We start from the raw sequence: 19,936 nt of genomic DNA on the forward strand, positions 1-19,936 counted from the left end.
CACCTCTCAATTTCAATGCCTTATAGCGTCGGCGTGTGTCCTATTGTTTGTGGAGGCGGAGCTTGGCATATATTAATATTCTGCCGGGAAATTCAAAAGAGTTTCGCTCTATTGTTCTTCTAGTCTCCGAGGCGAACGAAGGCTGAAGGATCGTTACGAGTGTTCGAAAGTTGGCAGAACGACCACTTCGAAACATTATTTTCCGTTAAAACTTGGCATAAAGCTTCCTTTAACAACATACATTCAAAGCCATATGATAACCGTTAAGAAGGGCACTTTGAAGGAGTAAAATTCTTCCTCCAAATATTTCCTCATATAATATTTTCCCTCAAATGGACCAAATTCAGGAAAAGAAAACGACTAAATCCACTTTTCGTAACATTTCAAAAAATGTCTCCTTTATTCCATCAATGTCTCATCTACAAAAGCCATATGATAACCACTACGAAACACAAGTATGAAGCACGTAAACGCTAAACAAGTATGCGTAGTCGGCCATTTTCTGGTCATTTTCTTTGTTGTTTAGCCATCGGCAGCCTAATTAATAATTAAATTTCGCGCGCACTCTACATTTAAGTCCCGGATATGTCGCGGCATTCTGCGCGATGTGTCCATCATTCTCGAAGCTGCGTTATGCAACTGAAATAGTTAGCTTAAGAAAATGTATTAATGATCTTGCAAAATCTGTTTTGAATGATAGACGGTGATTATTCGTTAGTACGTGAACTTAATGACATTTCCTGTAATCTCTAAAGTTTTGTTTGCGTGCCTACCTGTTTCATCTCTATTAAGATGTCACGTGTGAGGCTAATGGAATCCTTTCGTAACCGTTTTATAGCGACTAGTTCTCCCTGAAGTGAGGAAAAGATATTACTAGTGAGATCAGTAACACAAAGATGCTTATGTAAAATTCTAATCTTTACCCTTACCTTGTATCGACCAACGTTCGAAGATAACGGTTTTCCTGCATCTACCCATTCGGACTGCAAGGAATGCTGTGAAACACGACCAAGGCTTTTAATGACCTGTGGTAAAACATTACATTAAGGTCACACATCACGGTATAAACACCACTGTCAGGTCACAAATTACTGTTAAAACCTTCACGGTTAGTTAACAGATCAAAGTAAAAACAACTGTAAGGTCAAAATACAAACAATATACCGAAATACAAACAAATTTACAAGCCACCGTAAGAACTTAAAAGTTGAATGTGGTACCAGCTGAAACAACTGTCTCAAATAGCCAGTAACCAATGCAACAACAATTTTTCAGTTCAGAACTGGAAAGAGTGGACAGAAAAGTATTTCAAACCTCACGATTAGATGGGGTGATAGTTTTATCCACCATGTTAGTTTGTTCAGCAGGGATCAGCATCACTGAATATTCTCCGTAACGCTTGTAGCATAGTCGCATAATTTTTTATTTAATAACTGTTTTGTGACACATTTTCAATAGGGAGATTGAATCCTTTACTGTCATCACGCGTGTTTCTTAAATTGTAGGGAAAAAAAACATAGAAAGAAAATAGAAATTGATTATTGCTGGAACATGAAAGGGTGAAACTCTGAACTGATTGAACGTTAACGCAGGGGTGCGGCATAAAAAAGAGAGCAAATGCCGGTCACAAAAGACGATTTATATACCCCAGTTATATTTGATACATGGTTGATCGTATTATGGTGCAGTAACGAAGTCGTGCACCTACATGTATTAGTGCATTTTAAAGAAAGTGCCGTTTATGTGCTTATCATCTCATCCGATGGCAGTTAGTGACTGAGTTTTCTGTCAGATTTCAAGGGCAGACAGTTTTACTTGGTGCTGGTTTTACTCACAGTGAACTGAGAACCAATGCTATTTCGAGTCCTTGCCTTTCTCGGGCTTTTTTCTTGCATGCTGCCATCATTGAAGCTCCACTGTGAACGTGTTGAAACGAGATACTCATGCGTTTGTGAACGGCAAATTTATTTCAGACGACTGACTACGAAAAACTAGTCACAACATTAGTCTGACGAAAACGGAAGTTCGTTTTACGACATTTGCTTTCACAAATTTACGTCAGTTCTGTACCATTCGTGTTTTTAAGCCATGACTGCCAAGTAAGTTAGTAAGTGAGTAACAATGAACTCTCAAGTAGGCTCACTTGCGAGTTGGAAGGTGATTTAATATATCAAACACAATAGGCCGTGTTTGACCACATTTCCAAACACCGAGAAGCGAGTCGAAAATACGACGCGTAGCGGAGTATTTATGACGAACTTCGAGGTATTTGAAAATGTGTTCAAACACTGTCTTGAGTGTTTGATGTATCTTCTCAATCAAAATAAAAAACTAGGGAGACTGGAGATATAAGGCTTAAAAATCTATGGTAATTAAGAACAGTTATCCAAGCACCGTCACAGTCAGGATTTTTTTGGTTTAAACTTTATGAATTAATAAGTTTAATATTCGAGAAACTTGAGTAGTAGGGTTTCAGTTTGTTTTGACACTTTTGTCTGGCAGTTTCTCCGTCGGACTTCGGTTGTGCACTGAAAGGCACACAGTGCACTTGTTTGCTCCTATGTTCAAAATTACGACCGTGTGCCACCATAGGTAGTCACCATAGGTAGGTAGACTAGCCATGCTAGCGTATACATAGGACATTAAGCTCAGTTCCTTTGAAAATCAGCTTTATTAAAAACTAGATCACTGGATTATGTAACTCAAGAGTTTTCACGGGCTTAGCCATCATGCTACATGAGAAAGTATACTTTACATTAAATCAACTTGCTTACATTCTTACCTTGCTAGCAAACCTGTTATCCACTGCGCCGAATATGATTTGACTGAAGTCTATGATCCACGCGTCATTCAGCAGGTCTTTCTCGTACATTTTCCGCCTGAAATTATCAGAATTTTAAGAAGAGGCGATGAATGGGTGACTAAAACAAGGCATTACCAGGAATAAGAGGAGAATGTCTTAAAATAATACCTGTACAAACAGAATGCCACGAAAAATAAAATGACAACAAGAGGAGCAAGGACAATAACTGCAATCAGCCAACCTTCCATCGCGTTATCAGTCACTGCAAAACACAATAAAACAAAGTTTTCATTGGGGTAATAGAAGGTATTTATCTAGCGAGTGGGCAAGATGAAGCAAATTCTGCGCTGTGATTGGCTACACGAGCGGGCAAGATGGAGCCATCTTGCCTGCTAGAAATTACCTGCGGCGTCCCGTAATGGTGTCCCTCTATGCCATATACTGAATACTTTATTGATCTAGCTTGTTCGGATGGCTGGATACTGGCCTCGTTGTTTTTTGGTTGTTAATGGAACTCAATTTACTAAATTTCTGCAACAGAAGGTGGCAATTGTGTCCAATTTACGTCAATCACGCTCGAATCATTAGTCTGTTTTAAATATCGTTTTTCCGCAACAGTCGCGAAAATGTCTTTTCAATGTTTTTCAACTGTAATCGGAATGAGAAAGAAGTAGTGGGAGAGAAAGGCAAGCTCTATATACAACTCTCAGTATGATTTGAATTAAGAGACATTTCCGGTGTGACAGCCTGATGTTATTGCAATTCTGAGGACAGAAGTTAGTGGCCTGTGGTATAACATGACTCCTGAACTAACCAGCCAGTGTCCATTTCCGATCCTGAACCAGATTATTACCTACAGAGATAGCATCGCCGCCGCGTTAAAATCGTTTCACCTTAAATTCACTTCAGTCTTCATAATTGAGAGCCTTATCAGATGACTTGTTTTTCCTCTCCCTACCTGTGCAAGTTTCAGCATTAAAAACACACTCGGGCTCGTCATCAGGGACTTTAGTTAGTCCCCCTGGCCACACCGCCATTACGTTGGGTTGTCTGACGACAGTTCCGCTTGAATTTAGCTCCAGTAGCACTCTTGCTGCGCTGTTTTGTATATTCTCAAATACGAAAAACGGCACGCGGTTTCCTTTGCTGTCAATCATCACTGGTCCGGACATCCCTGTGAATTCAAAAACAACTCACGGCTATAATTTCTGGTACTAATTCATCTTAGAAAGATACTACTTTCATGTCACCGGCGACTCACGCTTAGATACCTCTGCATAAAGCCAAAACAGTGCTACTAAAAGTTTGAAGAAACAGTTTTCCTTGTTTGTATTTTTATTTCCACTGCACCCAGCACCTAATACTTACAACCGTGGACAAATTGTGTTGGAAAATGTGCAAAAACATGAAATCATATCCGTTATTCCTACAGAATAAGTGTGAGCACTCCCATTCTCCCTTCCAAAGTTGGAAAATGGTAAAACGCAAACTTGTGTTGGATGAAAGTGTTTTGTCAACATTGCACAGGGGTGGGGAGGGGCAAAATCCGTATAGAATATTGTTTTCCAACCCTGGTGACCAAGGTTGTAGGTACAGTAGAAATTAGAAACAAGGAATACTATTTCTTCAAGCTTTTAGTGGCGCTAGTTTGGCTTTACAAAATCCATACAGATGTATAGTTTATAGCGTAGGAGGCACACTACTACCTGACTTGGTCATTGTTTGTTAGGGTTGAGAACAAACAAGGACCATATTTGGTGCCGGAAATGATGAGAAAATAATGTGTTTTAGGAAGCCATGGCGTTATTTACCTGTGAATAGCGGTGTTGTGGTGATAATGTTTTTAAACACTGCTGTTCCATTGGAGATGTTCCCTCCTTCATCGAGAGTGCGGTTTAAAGCATGCGCATACAGCCACACAGCGTCGTAAAGATAAGGTGCAGTCTGGGCTGCCTACATAAAAATGTTTTCGAGTTAATTGATATACTTGGACTTAAGAAACAAACCGTATTTGACATATTTTTCTTTAAATTGTCAATTCTCTTTTCGCAGTAACCGCTGGCTAACAGAAAGCACTGCAATATAATAAGTGCGATACAACTATTTACATGTATAACTTGATAGCTATTTCTTAACCTCGTTGATAATTCATCAAGTTTAGACAAAGAAAATCATGACGGTGACGGTGTTTTGATATCTGATCTTAATTGGCATAGATTTTTTGCGATTTTATTTCTCCGAATCAGTGACACTCAAGACAGTGACTGACCACCCACCTAAATGTCTGCAAAAATACTCCACTACGCGTTGTATTTTCAACTCTCTTCTCGGTGTTTGGAAATGTGGTCAAACACGGTCTTTCGTGTTTGGTATAAATACTTACCGAAGGGGTGGCAGAGTGGTTCTGAAACTGTGGCATGTCCCGAAGTCCATCATTTAACCATTTTGTAATATTCTGTATTTCTTGATTTCCGGGTTTTTTCACGGACAATGTTATGAGACCTTCAAATACTTCCAGCATCTCGTCCCAACTCTGATACCACGGGAATTTCTCCAAGGATAGTTTTAGAGATTCCGAGATGTAGAAATCCAAGGTGACGAACGCGAAATCGCCTTCGAGCATCCCTAGCTTCTTAGCAACCAACAACAGGCGCGCGACTTCAGTCCTTACGGCTAAAATGAATATAACTGAAGTGACATGTGAAAATATAAAACCGAATGTAAGAATTAATAAATATGCTACTTTATATTATGGCTGAACTGGTCCGCGATGAAAGAACTCAAGCAATATTTCTTCAATGCGGACTTCACGCTAGTTCAAGAACACATATTTAACAATTATTCCACAGGCGCGGGTTGAATATGAGATGGTAGATAGCTAGAATCATCTCATATCCAACAAGCGCGATTGGAATAATTGTTTTGTTAAAAACGCCCCCAAACTAAAAAAAAATAAACGATCCAAAAGATTACGCGTATCCTTTCCATATACATATTTGATTTGTAGAGCATGACATAATAGCTCATACCATGATGGCTAAGCCAATGAAAATTCTTGAATTGCATTATCCAATGGTCCACTTTTTAATAAGTATAAATGTAAATAGAGGCTGTTTATGTCTGTATGCAATAGATGCAATAGACCTGATAAGGTGGCGTTATTAAAACTGATATAAACCGTGCATAGCGAATGTTTGCTCATGAAAATTTCAGAAAAAAATACTGAAGGTTGAGATTTAAATTTGGTTTATTTAGCCGTTTGACTTACGATAGGCTTACACTTACAACTACTCGAAACGTTTTTTTCTGTTTATATTTGAGCTTTACAAGCATCAGTATTGGTGGATGAGCTTACCACGAGCGTTTTTCTTCGTTTCTCCGAGTAGCCTCTCAGTGTCTGCCTGTTGTGTTTCTGGATCGTCGGCCACCTTATAGACATTATAGTATGAGACGGTCAAGTTGTTCTCTTTGAAATATTTCATTACATTGTTTGCAATTGGTACCCAGATACTAGTAGAACCGTCGTCTTTCGCAAGAATGGCCGCCCTTTGCCATTCGTATCTTCGCATTATTTGCAGTAGGATTGACGGCGTGCTTTGTGAATACGTGCGGCTAAACGGCTGCGTCCTTGCAAACGTTGAGTACTTGGTCTTGTCTTCAAGGTCCGACGAGGAACAAGAGTATGATATAATGGGCTTATTCCAATACTGTGCGAGAAGCGCGGCAGCGAGGCACGCTATTGAGCAGCCAGGACCTATGTATGCATCTACAGATGCAGGCGATTGCTTAAGGTCAGCGGCTATCCCTACCGCGCTCACCGAGTCGCATGCGCTGTTGTGGATCGTGTAAGTCAAATTTAAAGCAGGAAGTAAGTTCTCATCTCTGTTAATGTCATCAAAGGCGGATTTTATAGCTGGTCTGATGCCATTTCCCACTTGAAATCCTCCTCCTGTGATTGGCACTAATACACCTACTCGCACTTCTTCGCGCATGGCATTAGATAACCAAAACACTAGACAAGTCACGAGTGACCTGATCATGGTGCGGAGCAATCTGTTGTTGAAAAACAAAAAAACAACTCATTAGATGACTGGCGTAGTTAAGATCTCGTGTAAACTTGCTAATGGCACCTCTGTCGTCGGTTGTTTTGCATTTCCTGTATTTTGGCGGCACCATCAAACACTGAAAACTCTGGGATAAGTTAAACTTATTGTAGCAGGGAAATATATTTATTTAACTTGAAGATTGCTGTTTTAAGAGATTTCTATTAGCTTGAATCATTTTATAAATCACTGGAATAGGTTGAGTATTGTGGTGTCAAAACTGCGCTAATAATATAGTAATATCCGGTTTAAGGTTTTGAAATACAATGCATAGATTTAGTATTCGTGATAAGATAGAGTGTGGTATTGACAAGTGAGCGACAAGCATATACTGTAGTTTTACTCAGGGCCATTTGATCATTGATATAGGGGAGGGGGGTGGACAAATTCCCCCCAAAAGAATATCGAATATATAAAAATATGGAGCAAAACAGTTACAGAGGTATGGAAAAAAAACCCAGCAGAACTGGAAGGAGGACAAACTATCAAGCAGCTACAATCTAAAATTATGCAACCTCACATCACCAAAACAATAATCATTCACCAACCCATCAAATGGACCAACTGTTCTCTCCAATATCGTGAGAAGAAACCATATGTTGTCGATAAGTCCGACCTGAAAAGTGTCGTAGCAGCCAAATGTTCTGGTTGTGAAAAGCGTGCCAAGGCACGTGTGGAGGAACCATTGAAAGACACTTTTCTTGTATTTTCATTTTCAATTACTACCTACTGCTGCATTTTGTTCAGATTGTGATTAAATTAACATCACACCGGGAAAGCAACACGCTATTTTACGTCGATCTGCATATCGATTATTGATGAGTTTAAATAAGCCTTCGAACTTTATACTGAGCTCCTTTTTGTATAGGTAGTGCTGCCTATCTTTCAATTACAGGACTTTTACGGAGAATTTTCTCCGGCTGGTCAGACCAGTTCCAATCGTCAAAATTTATAAGCTGAAAATGTCAAAATATACTCGAGTGGTGTTTACCTTATTGTCGTTTTTTTCATATCAGCTTGTCCTGCGCCACACACAAAAATCTGCCGGGTTGTCTTCGTTTATTGCTGTAAGATATTATCCACACTATTCATGTTTTTTTTTTTCGTTTTGACTACACGGAACATCTGTTCGGCACACCTATTCGGCGCGTTGGCATGGTCGATAAACGGCTGGGAACGTGCAGTGAGGGAACACGCTTTTTGTTATTCATCTCCGCTGTTTTTATGAATGACAATCTATGGCTTCAGCGAGGGTAACTTACCTTAACTAACACTTAGATCAGTTGAAATCCTGATAGCTTGATTCACAGAGGAGAAACATAAAACACAACTTTCTGTAAAATATTGAAACAGTTGGGTGCAAAAGAAATAAATTTTTTGGTAGGCGGAGCCTGTAACTGTTTGGAAAAGCTAAAACGTTTTGCTGTGTTCCAATATTGGCTTTATCAAATAAATAGATTTGCATCGTGACGTAATACTTTATCGCAGAGGAAGTTTCAGGCACGATTTTGTGTTTGGCTTGTAAGCTTTCAACTGTAAGTGCATGGGGTTTATACGCGTTTTTTAATAGGTAACTTTCACTAATGTATTTTTGCAAGTAGCTTAATTGAGTTGTCTCCCTCAGTTGACAGGCATACGATGGTAGACAATAAGCTTAAAAAGTCTCGCCATGCGAATAATTTTTTCCTGAGAATCCTAATAATTAATTTTTGGATTTAATTTATTTCCATCGAGGAGAGTGTAAATTGTTCTAAGGACATATCTTCTTCCCAGTTTTCCTTTGAAATCGTTTGTAAAGGAAACGTACTCTGTAAAATAAATTAAAAGAGCTTAGTGTAGGATAATTTTGCCTCTGTTTGATTTTAGAGTGTAGACAAAGGTTACACATCTGACTATGAACAGATTTTAAATAGCTACATTGCGTTTTGTTTGAGTTGTGATTCGCTTCAGAATTGGAAAATAATTTGAATCCCAGTTATGAAAATCATGAATCTCGCCTTATGTATCGATGATCACCGACCGTTAAAATAACTAGATCACTCGCCTGTGGCTCTTTCGTTTGGTATCTTAATAAGTAAGTTAAGAAACATTCATTTTGAAATTAAGTCAGGCCCATAGCAACTGGCGTAAACTGAAAAAAGGGAATTGTCAATTAAGAACTATTGTAGGATCCGAGGTTTCTTGGAGGTGGTTTTGTAGAGTATAGGCAGGAAACAGATTTGATGATTATAAACGGAGCTGTTGTGAATGGGTTTAATTGTTATATGTGATGATCAAAACAGCTCTTGTCCTTAGCTAATTAACAAACTGATAACTACAAATATAAAAGGGACGAAAACGAAATTTTATTTTGAAAAGTAAATTTGTCTTTGGTGACGGGATATGCTTCAGATCATGAGGGCTAGTGTTCGACGACAGCCGAAATTCAATCTTTCGTGCTGCTTGCTATATGATATGGGCACATAATGTATATACGGTATATGGAAAGAATGACCAAATGTTGGAGTGACTTCTTGATTTACAACTCGAAAACGAGCTGGTAAAGCTTTCAAGTCCTATAAATAAGAAAAATTGACTAAATTTACCAAAAATAATCTGTTTTCTTTAGCTGAAATTGACACTTGTCATTTTAATTTAAATTTTGCATTCTGCAGTTCCTTTGGGAGGGTTATATATAGTTGGAAAATTAAGATTTGCTTCAGATCACGACGGCTAAAGTTCGACGACAGCCGAAATTCAATCGTTGCCACTTGCCAAATGATATGGGCACATATCATTTGTCTATTTGCATAAACTTTCAGAAATGTCCTTCGTCTTGTTTTAACCTCGCATCTCGCGTCGCTCGCTTAGGTGCATGCTCTACCCTGAAACTCCTGTGGTAAGTCTAGTATATACAGTGTATGGAAAAAATGGCAAAATGTTGGAGTGACCTCTTGATTTACCACTCAAATACGAGCTGGGAAAGCTGTCAAGTCCTATACAATAAGGAAAATTCACTAAATTTACCAACAAGAATCTATGTTTGCTATAGCTGAAATTGACACTTGTCATTTTAAGTTAAATTTTGCATTCTGCGGTTCCTTTGGCGGGGTTGTGTATAGTTGGAAAATGAAGATGTTATAAAATAATCAAAATAGAGGGGACTTATAATCGGTTTCCTTTGCAGTGAATGGTTTTACTCGGTTTATAACCACGCTTATTTATGGTGTGAATTACGGGTGCAGTCTTTATAAAGTAAGTTAATATATTTTGGCATTTAACACTGGTCTGGAAACAACAGAAATTATGAATACAGCAATATTAAACGGTTTCGAAAAAAAAAGGAGTAACATTTCATGCTCATTCAGTTGATATGGACTAACGTGAAAGTTACCTTTTTGAAAAGCACACACACAAAAAACAAAACAAAAAACAAAAAACAAAAAACAAAAGCCTTCATGTGTTCATCCGGAGATCACCCAGTTGGACAGATATCACAAAGTTCTTAGGTGTGATAACAGCCGGATGCAATTGTATTAAAGGATATCTGTCCAATTGGGTGATCGCCGGATGAACACATGACAGGCAGCAGTAAATTGCGATAAAATGATCGTCATTAAATAGTCAGGCAAATATGTCCATGCCTACCGCACCTGATGACGTTCTTTAACCGCCTTTTAATATGACGCCCAGCCAAGCGGGCTGGCTTGGTTTCCGAGAAATTCGACTGGCTATTATTTTATTATTTTATTTTTATTATTTCTTTTATATCTCCGGTTTCTTGCGACCGAGATTGTGATAACTGGGCTTGAAGTGTTTCTGATATGAACACGCCAGCCTAGTTACAGGCTTCCGTAGGAAGGCAGCCCTTGCCTGTTGTATTTTCCACATCAGAAGTTTGCTACTTAATTGCAGCTGTTAAACAACGAGCCGGAGGTTGAAAAATGCTATGTTAGGCGCGAACGAGAAAACTTAACGATGAGTTTTTTTATCACACGGTTTTATTCCTTGAATTTCGTGCACAAACCCCAACCGCGCAACCGTTTTTCATCTTGGTTTTCTCATATGAATATAGGACAAAACTCGCCCAATTAACTGAGCCAGCCCGGTTAAAAGGTCCAAATGCAAATAACCTGAAACACTTACATGAATTAGGTGTCCGCCAATGTGTATTTTCCCAGAATTAGTCAAGTTCTACATACTTCAGTACGAGAAAACCAAAATCAAACTGCTGAAGCAAACGTACAATAAATTGAACAAAATTGTCTTGTAACTTAGGTCTAAAGATTTGCACGCCATACAACATTAAGAGTCACTGACTGAAAATATCGAGAATGGCTGGCCAGGTTAGAAAAATCGAAAATCCTGAAACTTTGCCTAAAGAACGCTTATAGGGAGCCACTTTCGAAAATATTATTCCGATTTTCTTAGAATTTAAAGTCTTCGAGAAATTCGCAAAAAACGAAAATATAGCTTTTTGCCTCATTAAATATGCAAAAAATATCTGGAAAATTGACAAAGTTCTCGGTATTTGCATTGAGACAATTTACAAAACTAGAACTCGGGGTAAACTTAGCATAAGAGCTTTACTTTTCTTCTATCTAACAATAGGAAGTTTTAAACTTTTCAAGCATTTTGAAGGATTCCGTCGACCGTTGAAGAATTGCCTTTTAAGGCCCCTATGAAAACGGCAAAAAATTGCGTACTTTTACGGGCTTAAAACGCATCTTGGTATGTCCGATATGGAACTAAAACAAGTACTGTGCAAAAGAGTGTCGTTTTTACTATAATAACATGGAAAAAAATTCCTGGGCAATCGAGGTTCACACAGGTAAAATGCAAAAGTTCGCGACAGCCTCTTCTCAAATTTGCATAATGCGGTATGTTCAGAGAACTCTATTGTTGAGCACTCTAGTCTGTTTTTGTTCCATTTTGGGCGTTGCTTTGTGGGAAATATACAAAAAGAGAGTTGATCCATGTCGTTATCGCAACATTGTTTCATTATTTCACGCAAGGTACATAAAACTATAGACAAAGCCCAAAATATAAGTTCAAACACGCTGCATGTATTACATGACTGGCGTCACGTAATATTTATTTTCAGTTAGCTCCAATTGGAATTACTAGATTGTTGAGGCTTAGACACTTGCTTATAATAGAGACATAGCAGGGTTTGTCTTTCCCGTTTATATACACTCGATTAGTCTGCAAATATTCGAAAGGAGACTGGTCTTTTAAGGTAAATTTTAGCATGTGTGTCGATTTTGATCTTGATGGAAAACGAATCAATTAAATACACGAAATGAAACGAAGAGGTTTTATTAACTTGATCCAGCCAGACCAAGGAAGCAAGTTTTCTTGAAAAATAGAGTAAGACTGTTTGAAATCGAGACTCATATAAAAATAACGGGGGTGCTCGTCGTACATTTTCGGGGTTAATCTTCAAAAGGTCCACCGCGAGAGCTTTTGCGTTACCTTTTACCGGGATTGAGCCGGAAAATATGACAGGGAATAATTTGTTATGTAAACGGTTGTCAGTTTAACCATCGATTTTCCCTCTTTCTTTATTATTTGGAAACTATTAAGTCTAAGTAATTGAAGGCACCAACAACGACAAAACAACACTGTTAGAAATATATCGAGTAATCATTCTATGAAGAGACTTTTCAATTTTCGTCAATTATGCAAAAAAAGTTCACCTAGCCTTAAAAACGTTTGTGTTTGCTGGCGCGCGTTCTTACTGCCCAGATTTTTTCTTCCGAATACTGATTGAAGAAGACCAAAAGTTAATCAAAGTATTTATTTCGACCCGATATTGGGCGGACTTAAACGCTTTATAAGCCCGTAAAATTACGCAATTTTTGCCGTTTCCATAGGGGCTTGAATTCTTCGTCAACCGACGGAACCCCTCAAAATTTAATTTAATATAAAGTTTTCAATATACTTAGTTTATCCCATGTTCTAGTCAGTAGCACGACGTTTGAAACCATGCACTCACTCAGTTCGGCAGGCTAAATGGAAGTCGGCGCGACTACTTATAGCACAGCAGGCCTAATCTCCCGTTCCGCACGGCAGTAGCGCGACTTGGCTTCGAACGGCGTGCTCTTGCCATGCACGTGCCGAACTGAACCAGGGACGGCGGAGCCGGGGTGGAGGCTTAAGCCCTCCCCCCCCCCCCTCCACTTTTTACCACGATGACAGTTTATTTTGTTTTAGTATGAGGTAAAAATGAAGAAATAAAGAAGAAGGAAAAGAAAACGAAAAAAGGTTGACTATACAGTTTTACCAAGAATTCACAAAGCTACAACCTCGCACCAAATCTGTAGGAAACTTTTCGTGTTTACATAGTTTTAACCTTTCCGCAGCGTGCACTTCCTTCCCACTCACGGGGGGGAGGGGGGGAGGGGGGGGCTTGTGTAAAAGCGCAGGTCAGTCAGTACTAAGGCTGTGATATATCATGGGGGGGGGGGGGGCTGAGAAAGATGTATCAAGCGCACAATACCTTCAAAATATATTGCTGTAAATGTACTAAAAGCACCTGTCATTTTATAGTTCATCCGCTAGGTTGATTTTCTCAGGAACTACACCATGGAGAATGTCAAAAATACCATTTCCGAGCCCCTAAACTTAAAAAGGTTTTTTCGGGGGAGGATGCCCCTAGACCCCTCTACAAACTTGCGCCGGCACCGCTCGTTTTCAAGCCCTGCACCTTCCCCCCCCCCCCCCCCCCCTCATTTCTTTCACTTGAAAAATAGCCTGCGAACAGGCTCCCGGTTGGTTTCAGAGCGAGCTAGCCGAATGTAGAACAGGGCGAGGGGGACGAGCCGAGAGCGGTCTGGTGACGAGGGAGTGCACGAGGGAGCCTGTAGACATTCCATTGATGCCGCCGTTCCATGATACCAGCTCCTGGTATCAAGATCTGATTGGTTGAATTGATGACTGTTGACGGCTTTGAGAAGCTTTGAGATAAATATTTGACAGATCTTGACAACTGCATGTAAATTTGCATAATTCTTGCCGCGACCGACAAAGATGGCTTCTGCGTGCAATGTACAGTTCACTGACGTGGAATTCGAGGCAGCTTTGAGCAATTCTTTGCAACATTTTCATCACATCTCTGTGTAAAATGGGGTTGACTAGCCTACACGACTTCTACGGTTCGTGGCATTTGTACATTTGCCGTTCTCTGTTCGGTCAGTCGACCTTTCTTGTCGCTTCACTCGTGTTCATGAAGGGCACTTCATGTTGTGTAATAAGGAGGAATTTTAAGTGGAGTTGAGCCGTTAGATCGTGCTATGGCAAATTTTTATAGGTCATAGGTCTGCATGGTTTCCGCTGTTATGTGCATGTCGGCTTGTTATTACTGTGCAAGAATAAACCACGCGAACGACTTGCCTGGCACAAGAAAGGCAAGACAATCCAGGGAAATTCATTCCACGGTGTAAACAATGTCCTAGCTTGTCAACTTCGGCAGCCAAAACCACGCTCTCTTGACCAGAAGCCCCCAGTCAGTTCCTTGTTTTTTACCCTGTTAAAAACTGACACCACCGGCACTCTTTTCCCTTCAAGCGGTTTTAATAACTTTTTGCAGAAACGGCAAATACGTTCCCGTTCGCCTTGCATTTCCCCTTACCGCAAAACCCGCGTGCGGTAGAATGCTATAAAAAGCCGATATATCAGCGCGGGAAAAACCATCAATTTTGACAGGTTTAATTACCTACTTGACTGATTTGTGACAGGCTAATCACCAAGGGGCGGAACGGCGTATCAAAAACAATGTCTACAGGCTCCCCCGCGTGGCATGTACTAAAACCCAGACGGTGGATTCTGGACGATAGACGATAGACGATGGACGATTGACGATGGAGGATGTCTCTGACACTCATTTAATTGTCACATTCATTTATTTGTCATTTAAATTGTCACACAATCTTGTCACGCGATGTTAAAGTATTGAACAGCGAAAATTCGTGCCCTCCACCCTCCCCTCCCCTGAGCAAAAATATAACTTATTTGGACTAGACAAATTGTCACGAAGTTCTGATCGCAGATTTTTCGTCTCGCAGTGTCACGCATTCATTTATTTCTCTCAGCCAAAGTACATATACATGTATAAATTTTGCACACAACCTTTTGCTTTTGTCACGCGATGTCACCATGAAGTTTTGAAATATTGAACAGCAAAAATTCGTGCCCTCCCCCTCCCCAGCAAAAATCTAACTTTAAGGGAATGGACAAATTATCACGATTCCCATTTTCGGGTTCGCTTGGTGTAAAAGTTCATGCTTCGAAAAAAAAATCTTCTGGCCTTTTGGCAAGTGTAAGCGCTGGTATTTTGCAATAAAAACTTTCAGAGCTGGCGAAAATGAAATTGAAACACGTAAGGAAAGGAAGGGAAAACTGGTAATGGCAAGCACCGATAATCCTGGCAGACCGCTTGTGGAAAGCTTCACCAAAACAGCTTAAAAACTAAGGTGAGGCTGCTTATTTACCCCCCCCCCCCACCCCACCCCACGGCAACTCATGCAAAAAACATACCACGTGCTTGCCGTATGGGATACGATTATCCTGCGTCATTTCTGCGTGCAGTCTGGAATAATTCATGTGAAAAAGCAATCGATTGCGGGACAAAAGAAAACGATTGTGTGACACATTTATACTTTGTTGTCAGAATTTAATAAATGAATAACTGACATTGCGTGACAAAGAATCCGCGGTCAAAATTTGTCCAGTCAAAATAAGTTTGTTTTTTTTTTCTTGCTGGGGAGCACGAATTTTCGCTGTGCACTATTTCAAAATTCCATGGTGACATCGCGTGATAAAAGAAGGAATGCGTGAAATTGCGTGACGAACAATTCGCGATCATAACTTTGTCCAGTTCAAATAAGTTAGATTTTTTCTCGGGGGAAGGGGGAGGGCACGATTTTCGCTGTTCAATATTTTAACATCGCGTGACAAGAGCAAAAGATTGTGTGACAATTTTATACTTTGTCTGAGAGAAATAAATGAATGTCAGAAATATCGTCCATCGTCCATCGTCCATCGTCTATCGTCCAGAATCCACCGTCTGGGTTTTAGCACATGCCCCCCCCCCCCCCCCCCGCGTCCCACTCGCTTCGCTCGCGGATTCACGCTCCGACTCCCACTCGCTTCGCTCACCGAATCACGCTTTCGCTCGAATTTTTTTTCCGCCCTCGCTGGGACCCTGTTCGCAGGCTACTTGAAAAAAGACTCCGCCGTCCCTGTGAATTCATATCCTGCTGCATCAGCTGCAGTTGCTTTCTAGCATTTAAAAAGGTTTTCAGCAAAGCAAACTTCTTCCGATCTTCTAGGCGAATGAATTAAATTCGACGTTTGAATCTTTCATAGCTTTTTGTCATGCCACTGCCGGGCCAAATTTATTTGAGTTCGGCACGGCAGAAGCACGACGTTTGGACTAGGCCGAATTCCAACCGAAGTCAGATCGCGGGATAGACATCAAACAGTCTTACTCTATTTTTCAAGAAAACTTGCTTCCTTGGTCTGGCTGGATCAAGTTAATAAAACCTCTTCGTTTCATTTCGTGTATTTAATTGATTCGTTTTCCATCAAGATCAAAATCGACACACATGCTAAAATTTACCTTAAAAGACCAGTCTCCTTTCGAATATTTGCAGACTAATCGAGTGTATATAAACGGGAAAGACAAACCCTGCTATGTCTCTATTATAAGCAAGTGTCTAAGCCTCAACAATCTAGTAATTCCAATTGGAGCTAACTGAAAATAAATATTACGTGACGCCAGTCATGTAATACATGCAGCGTGTTTGAACTTATATTTTGGGCTTTGTCTATAGTTTTATGTACCTTGCGTGAAATAATGAAACAATGTTGCGATAACGACATGGATCAACTCTCTTTTTGTATATTTCCCACAAAGCAACGCCCACAAATGGAACAAAAACAGACTAGAGTGCTCAACAATAGAGTTCTTTGAACATACCGCATTATGCAAATTTGAGAAGAGGCTGTCGCGAACTTTTGCATTTTACCTGTGTGAACCTCGATTGCCCAGGAATTTTTTTCCATATTATTATAGTAGAAACTACACTCTTTTGCACAGTACTTGTTTTAGTTCCATATCGGACATACCAAGATGCGTTTTAAGCCCGTAAAAGTACGCAATTTTTTGCCGTTTTCGTAGGGGCTTTAGAAGGCAATTCTTCAACGGTCGACGGAATCCTTCAAAATGCTTGAAAAGTTTAAAACTTCCTATTGTTAGATAGAAGAAAAGTAAAGCTCTTATGCTAAGTTTACCCCGAGTTCTAGTTTTGTAAATTGTTTCAATGCGAATACCGAGAACTTTGTCAATTTTCCAGATATTTTTTGCATATTTAATGAGGCAAAAAGCTATATTTTCGTTTTTTTGCAAATTTCTCGAAGACTTTAAATTCTAAGAAAATTGGAATAATATTTTCGAAAGTGGCTCCAGGGCTCGAAAAATAATTGAACTCCACCTTGCCCATTGGGCAAGTAACTCTCAAATTTTGCTTGCCCCGGGCACTTCCCCACTTCCCCAAGTTTTCAAACTCATTAATAATTCATGAACCCAAAAAAGGAAGTCAAACTACGGGCGCGTTTTAATGTAACAAACCCCATCTTGACTGTAGTCCTCTTAGTGCTGATCACTTTCATGTTTACGCCATTATATTGTAATACTTCCACAACTTTTAACTTCTTCATTCCGCTTTTATGAAGTTGTACGGTTTGCAGTAATTAACTTTGTTATTATACAGCCTTGAATAAATTTGTTCAGTTCGTCGAAGATTGCATTCGACTCCTTGAATGTTCACCTGCGTCTTTTCTAGCTCCACGAAATCATTGTGAAGAGAAGCGCGAGAAATTTATAACACACAGAATTACCAATAAGTCGCCTTCTCACTTCAGTTTTGATACAGGCACAGTGTCGAATTTGAAAAGCCGGCGAGAGCAAATTTTTTCATTTGGGTGAATGAAAAATAGTTCCAGGAACTCTGAAAGTATTTTGATGACTTACTTATCGATTTCTTTTTAATAATACAATAGTTTTCATTTTGCGCAGCGGTGCCCAAGTATTTTATCACTAGCAAACTTGCATGTTTCACCGAAAACAGAGGTTTACCTCGATTTTAGCATCAAAAATACTGGCTTCGTTTTCGCGGTAGAAATATGCGGCTTTTTTTGCGTACAATTTCTACAGCTTTAATATATTGTTGTTGAGTTAAGTTCTGTACAAAGAAACTGGAAAATGCACGCAGAAAATTGCTAAAATTTTAAGGAATAACTACCGCGTTTTCGTGCCCAACGCGGCTATTTTTAATCCTGGAAAGAAATTTGACCGGGGCAGATTTTGATCACGTGCTAGGCAACCACTTCTGAGCCGTAAGCGCGTGTCACGCGATCAACAAAACAACGCTATAAATTGTAATTTTCGTCAAGCTTCATCTAAACACTTGTACTGATTACCCTTGAGCCTAAAATTTACCTTTTCCTCACAAAATCGTTATCAAAAATTTAGTTGGCGAACGGCTTGCCCGGGTCCTTACCCATGGGGCAAGCAAGGAGAAAAAGTTTCTTGTCCGAAGGAAAAATCTACTCGTCCCGGACGACCGGTCGGGGGTTTTTTCGAGCCCTGGGCTCCCTAAAAGCGTTCTTTAGGCAAAGTTTCAGGATTTTCGATTTTTCTAACCTGGCCAGCCATTCTCGATATTTCCAGTCAGTGACTCTTAATTCTTGAAATTAGTGGAGAAAAGGCTGACGCCATTTCCAGTTTTCACGCTACATGTAGTCACTGCATCCTCTGAATTAAAGGTCATTTAATTCTGATGAGCTAAATCACAAAAGCATGGACGAAGGTAAATAAAGAAGTATGGAGAGTAAGCAAGCTTTAACTTAAACAAATAAAGAAAGACACATCTTAACGGTTTCGCATCTCAACTACGTTTTTACTTTACAGTAGCCAAGTAAACCAAACGCGCATATGTATATCTAAGTACGAAGAGACAGCAATAGTCTATCCTTATCAACAGAAAAAAGTGAAACTCACGTTCAGTGTCAGTCTCCCTCAATTTCAAGACCTTTGGCAAAACCAGCATGGCGATTGTTTTATTGTGGTTACCACCTGTGAAAAGTATAAGCTCATGTCAAAGATTCAACCAGTGCCAACACAAATTATTGAAATTGAAAATGTTCAATGGTGTATTATTAAGCCTATTGCAAATCTGTACATATGTGGCGTATGTCCTTTCCCAGAAACACGTCAATTTATTCAGTTGATATATTTTTTTTAAGATGAGTGACATGTTGTGTCAACGACGCAAAGTGTTATGTAAAATTTACATACTGTCAACTAAATTGCGTTTAGAATATTCCATACGACGTCATATTCCGTAGGGAAAGACGACTCGACGAAGAGATTTTTTTGTGAGAATTTCGCTACACGCTTTAACTTGAGTTTGGTTTGAATAATTGCATTGAAAGCAAACTTTTTAATTCCATGCCTGGTAGTAAAACTTAAAAGGTATTTTAGCTCAGAGCCTTTTAAAATCCGGGATGATCTAATTGAAGAACACCGCGTCGCTTGTTGAAAACAGGACTATATCGCGTATGAATAGGAACTAAAATGAGATTCTAAAATGAGAAAAGAAGCCTTAAATTGAAACAACACTCTCTGGAAATTATGTCCTTGCAAAAATCTTCTTTACCACGGAGTAGAGTTTGCTAACTGGACTTAAAGCCCATGTAACTGAATAAGTCGGCTTTTACGTAGTCACTGAGTCTTAAAACTAATACTCTGAATCTGAATGAATAACGAGATATCAGTGTGCCAAACAATAGTGAGCCAAACTTGGCCATGAGGAATCACACCAATAGCTGAGAGAACGAAAGGTTCTGCAAATATTCACGAAAATGGTTGTTTATGTTGAAGGTTGCCATAAAAAGACAGAGTGGTAACTGCATGAAATGTTCCGCTGTGGAAATAATACTCATGCATCACCTGTAAATACAAGAATCAATTATCCTCCAAGCTGCT

At 39.6% G+C, this 19,936-nt stretch overlaps 2 protein-coding genes across 7 annotated transcripts in view; one reads left to right on the forward strand and one right to left on the reverse strand.

The window, feature by feature from the left end:
- Nucleotides 1–19,936, reverse strand: part of LOC145499649 (atrial natriuretic peptide receptor 1-like) — a 34,446-nt gene that overhangs the window by 9,007 nt on the left and 5,503 nt on the right. For 2 of the 6 annotated variants that reach the window (XM_081479167.1, XM_081479174.1), the window contains exons 2-12: nt 18,950–19,024; nt 7,898–7,971; nt 6,159–6,856; nt 5,187–5,491; nt 4,615–4,756; nt 3,762–3,977; nt 2,972–3,065; nt 2,783–2,879; nt 1,836–1,916; nt 930–1,025; nt 774–851 (exon numbers count right to left, since the gene is read on the reverse strand). In XM_081479167.1, coding sequence (XP_081335293.1) covers nt 774–851; nt 930–1,025; nt 1,836–1,916; nt 2,783–2,879; nt 2,972–3,065; nt 3,762–3,977; nt 4,615–4,756; nt 5,187–5,491; nt 6,159–6,856; nt 7,898–7,917 — 1,827 coding nt within the window. In that variant the 5' untranslated portion in view covers nt 7,918–7,971; nt 18,950–19,024. Of the gene's footprint in view, nt 1–773; nt 852–929; nt 1,026–1,835; nt 1,917–2,782; nt 2,880–2,971; nt 3,066–3,761; nt 3,978–4,614; nt 4,757–5,186; nt 5,492–6,158; nt 6,857–7,897; nt 8,725–18,949; nt 19,025–19,936 lie in introns of those variants that run through there. The other 4 variants (XM_081479182.1, XM_081479190.1, XM_081479199.1 and 1 more) reach the window with 3 other exon arrangements.
- The window catches only part of LOC145499718 (uncharacterized), a 75,993-nt gene that overhangs the window by 2,233 nt on the left and 53,824 nt on the right, over nt 1–19,936 (forward strand). The window lies entirely within an intron of this gene.

Source organism: Orbicella franksi, chromosome 1 (assembly GCF_964199315.1).
Source record: "Orbicella franksi chromosome 1, jaOrbFran1.1, whole genome shotgun sequence".
Classification (NCBI taxonomy): Eukaryota; Metazoa; Cnidaria; class Anthozoa; order Scleractinia; family Merulinidae; genus Orbicella; species Orbicella franksi.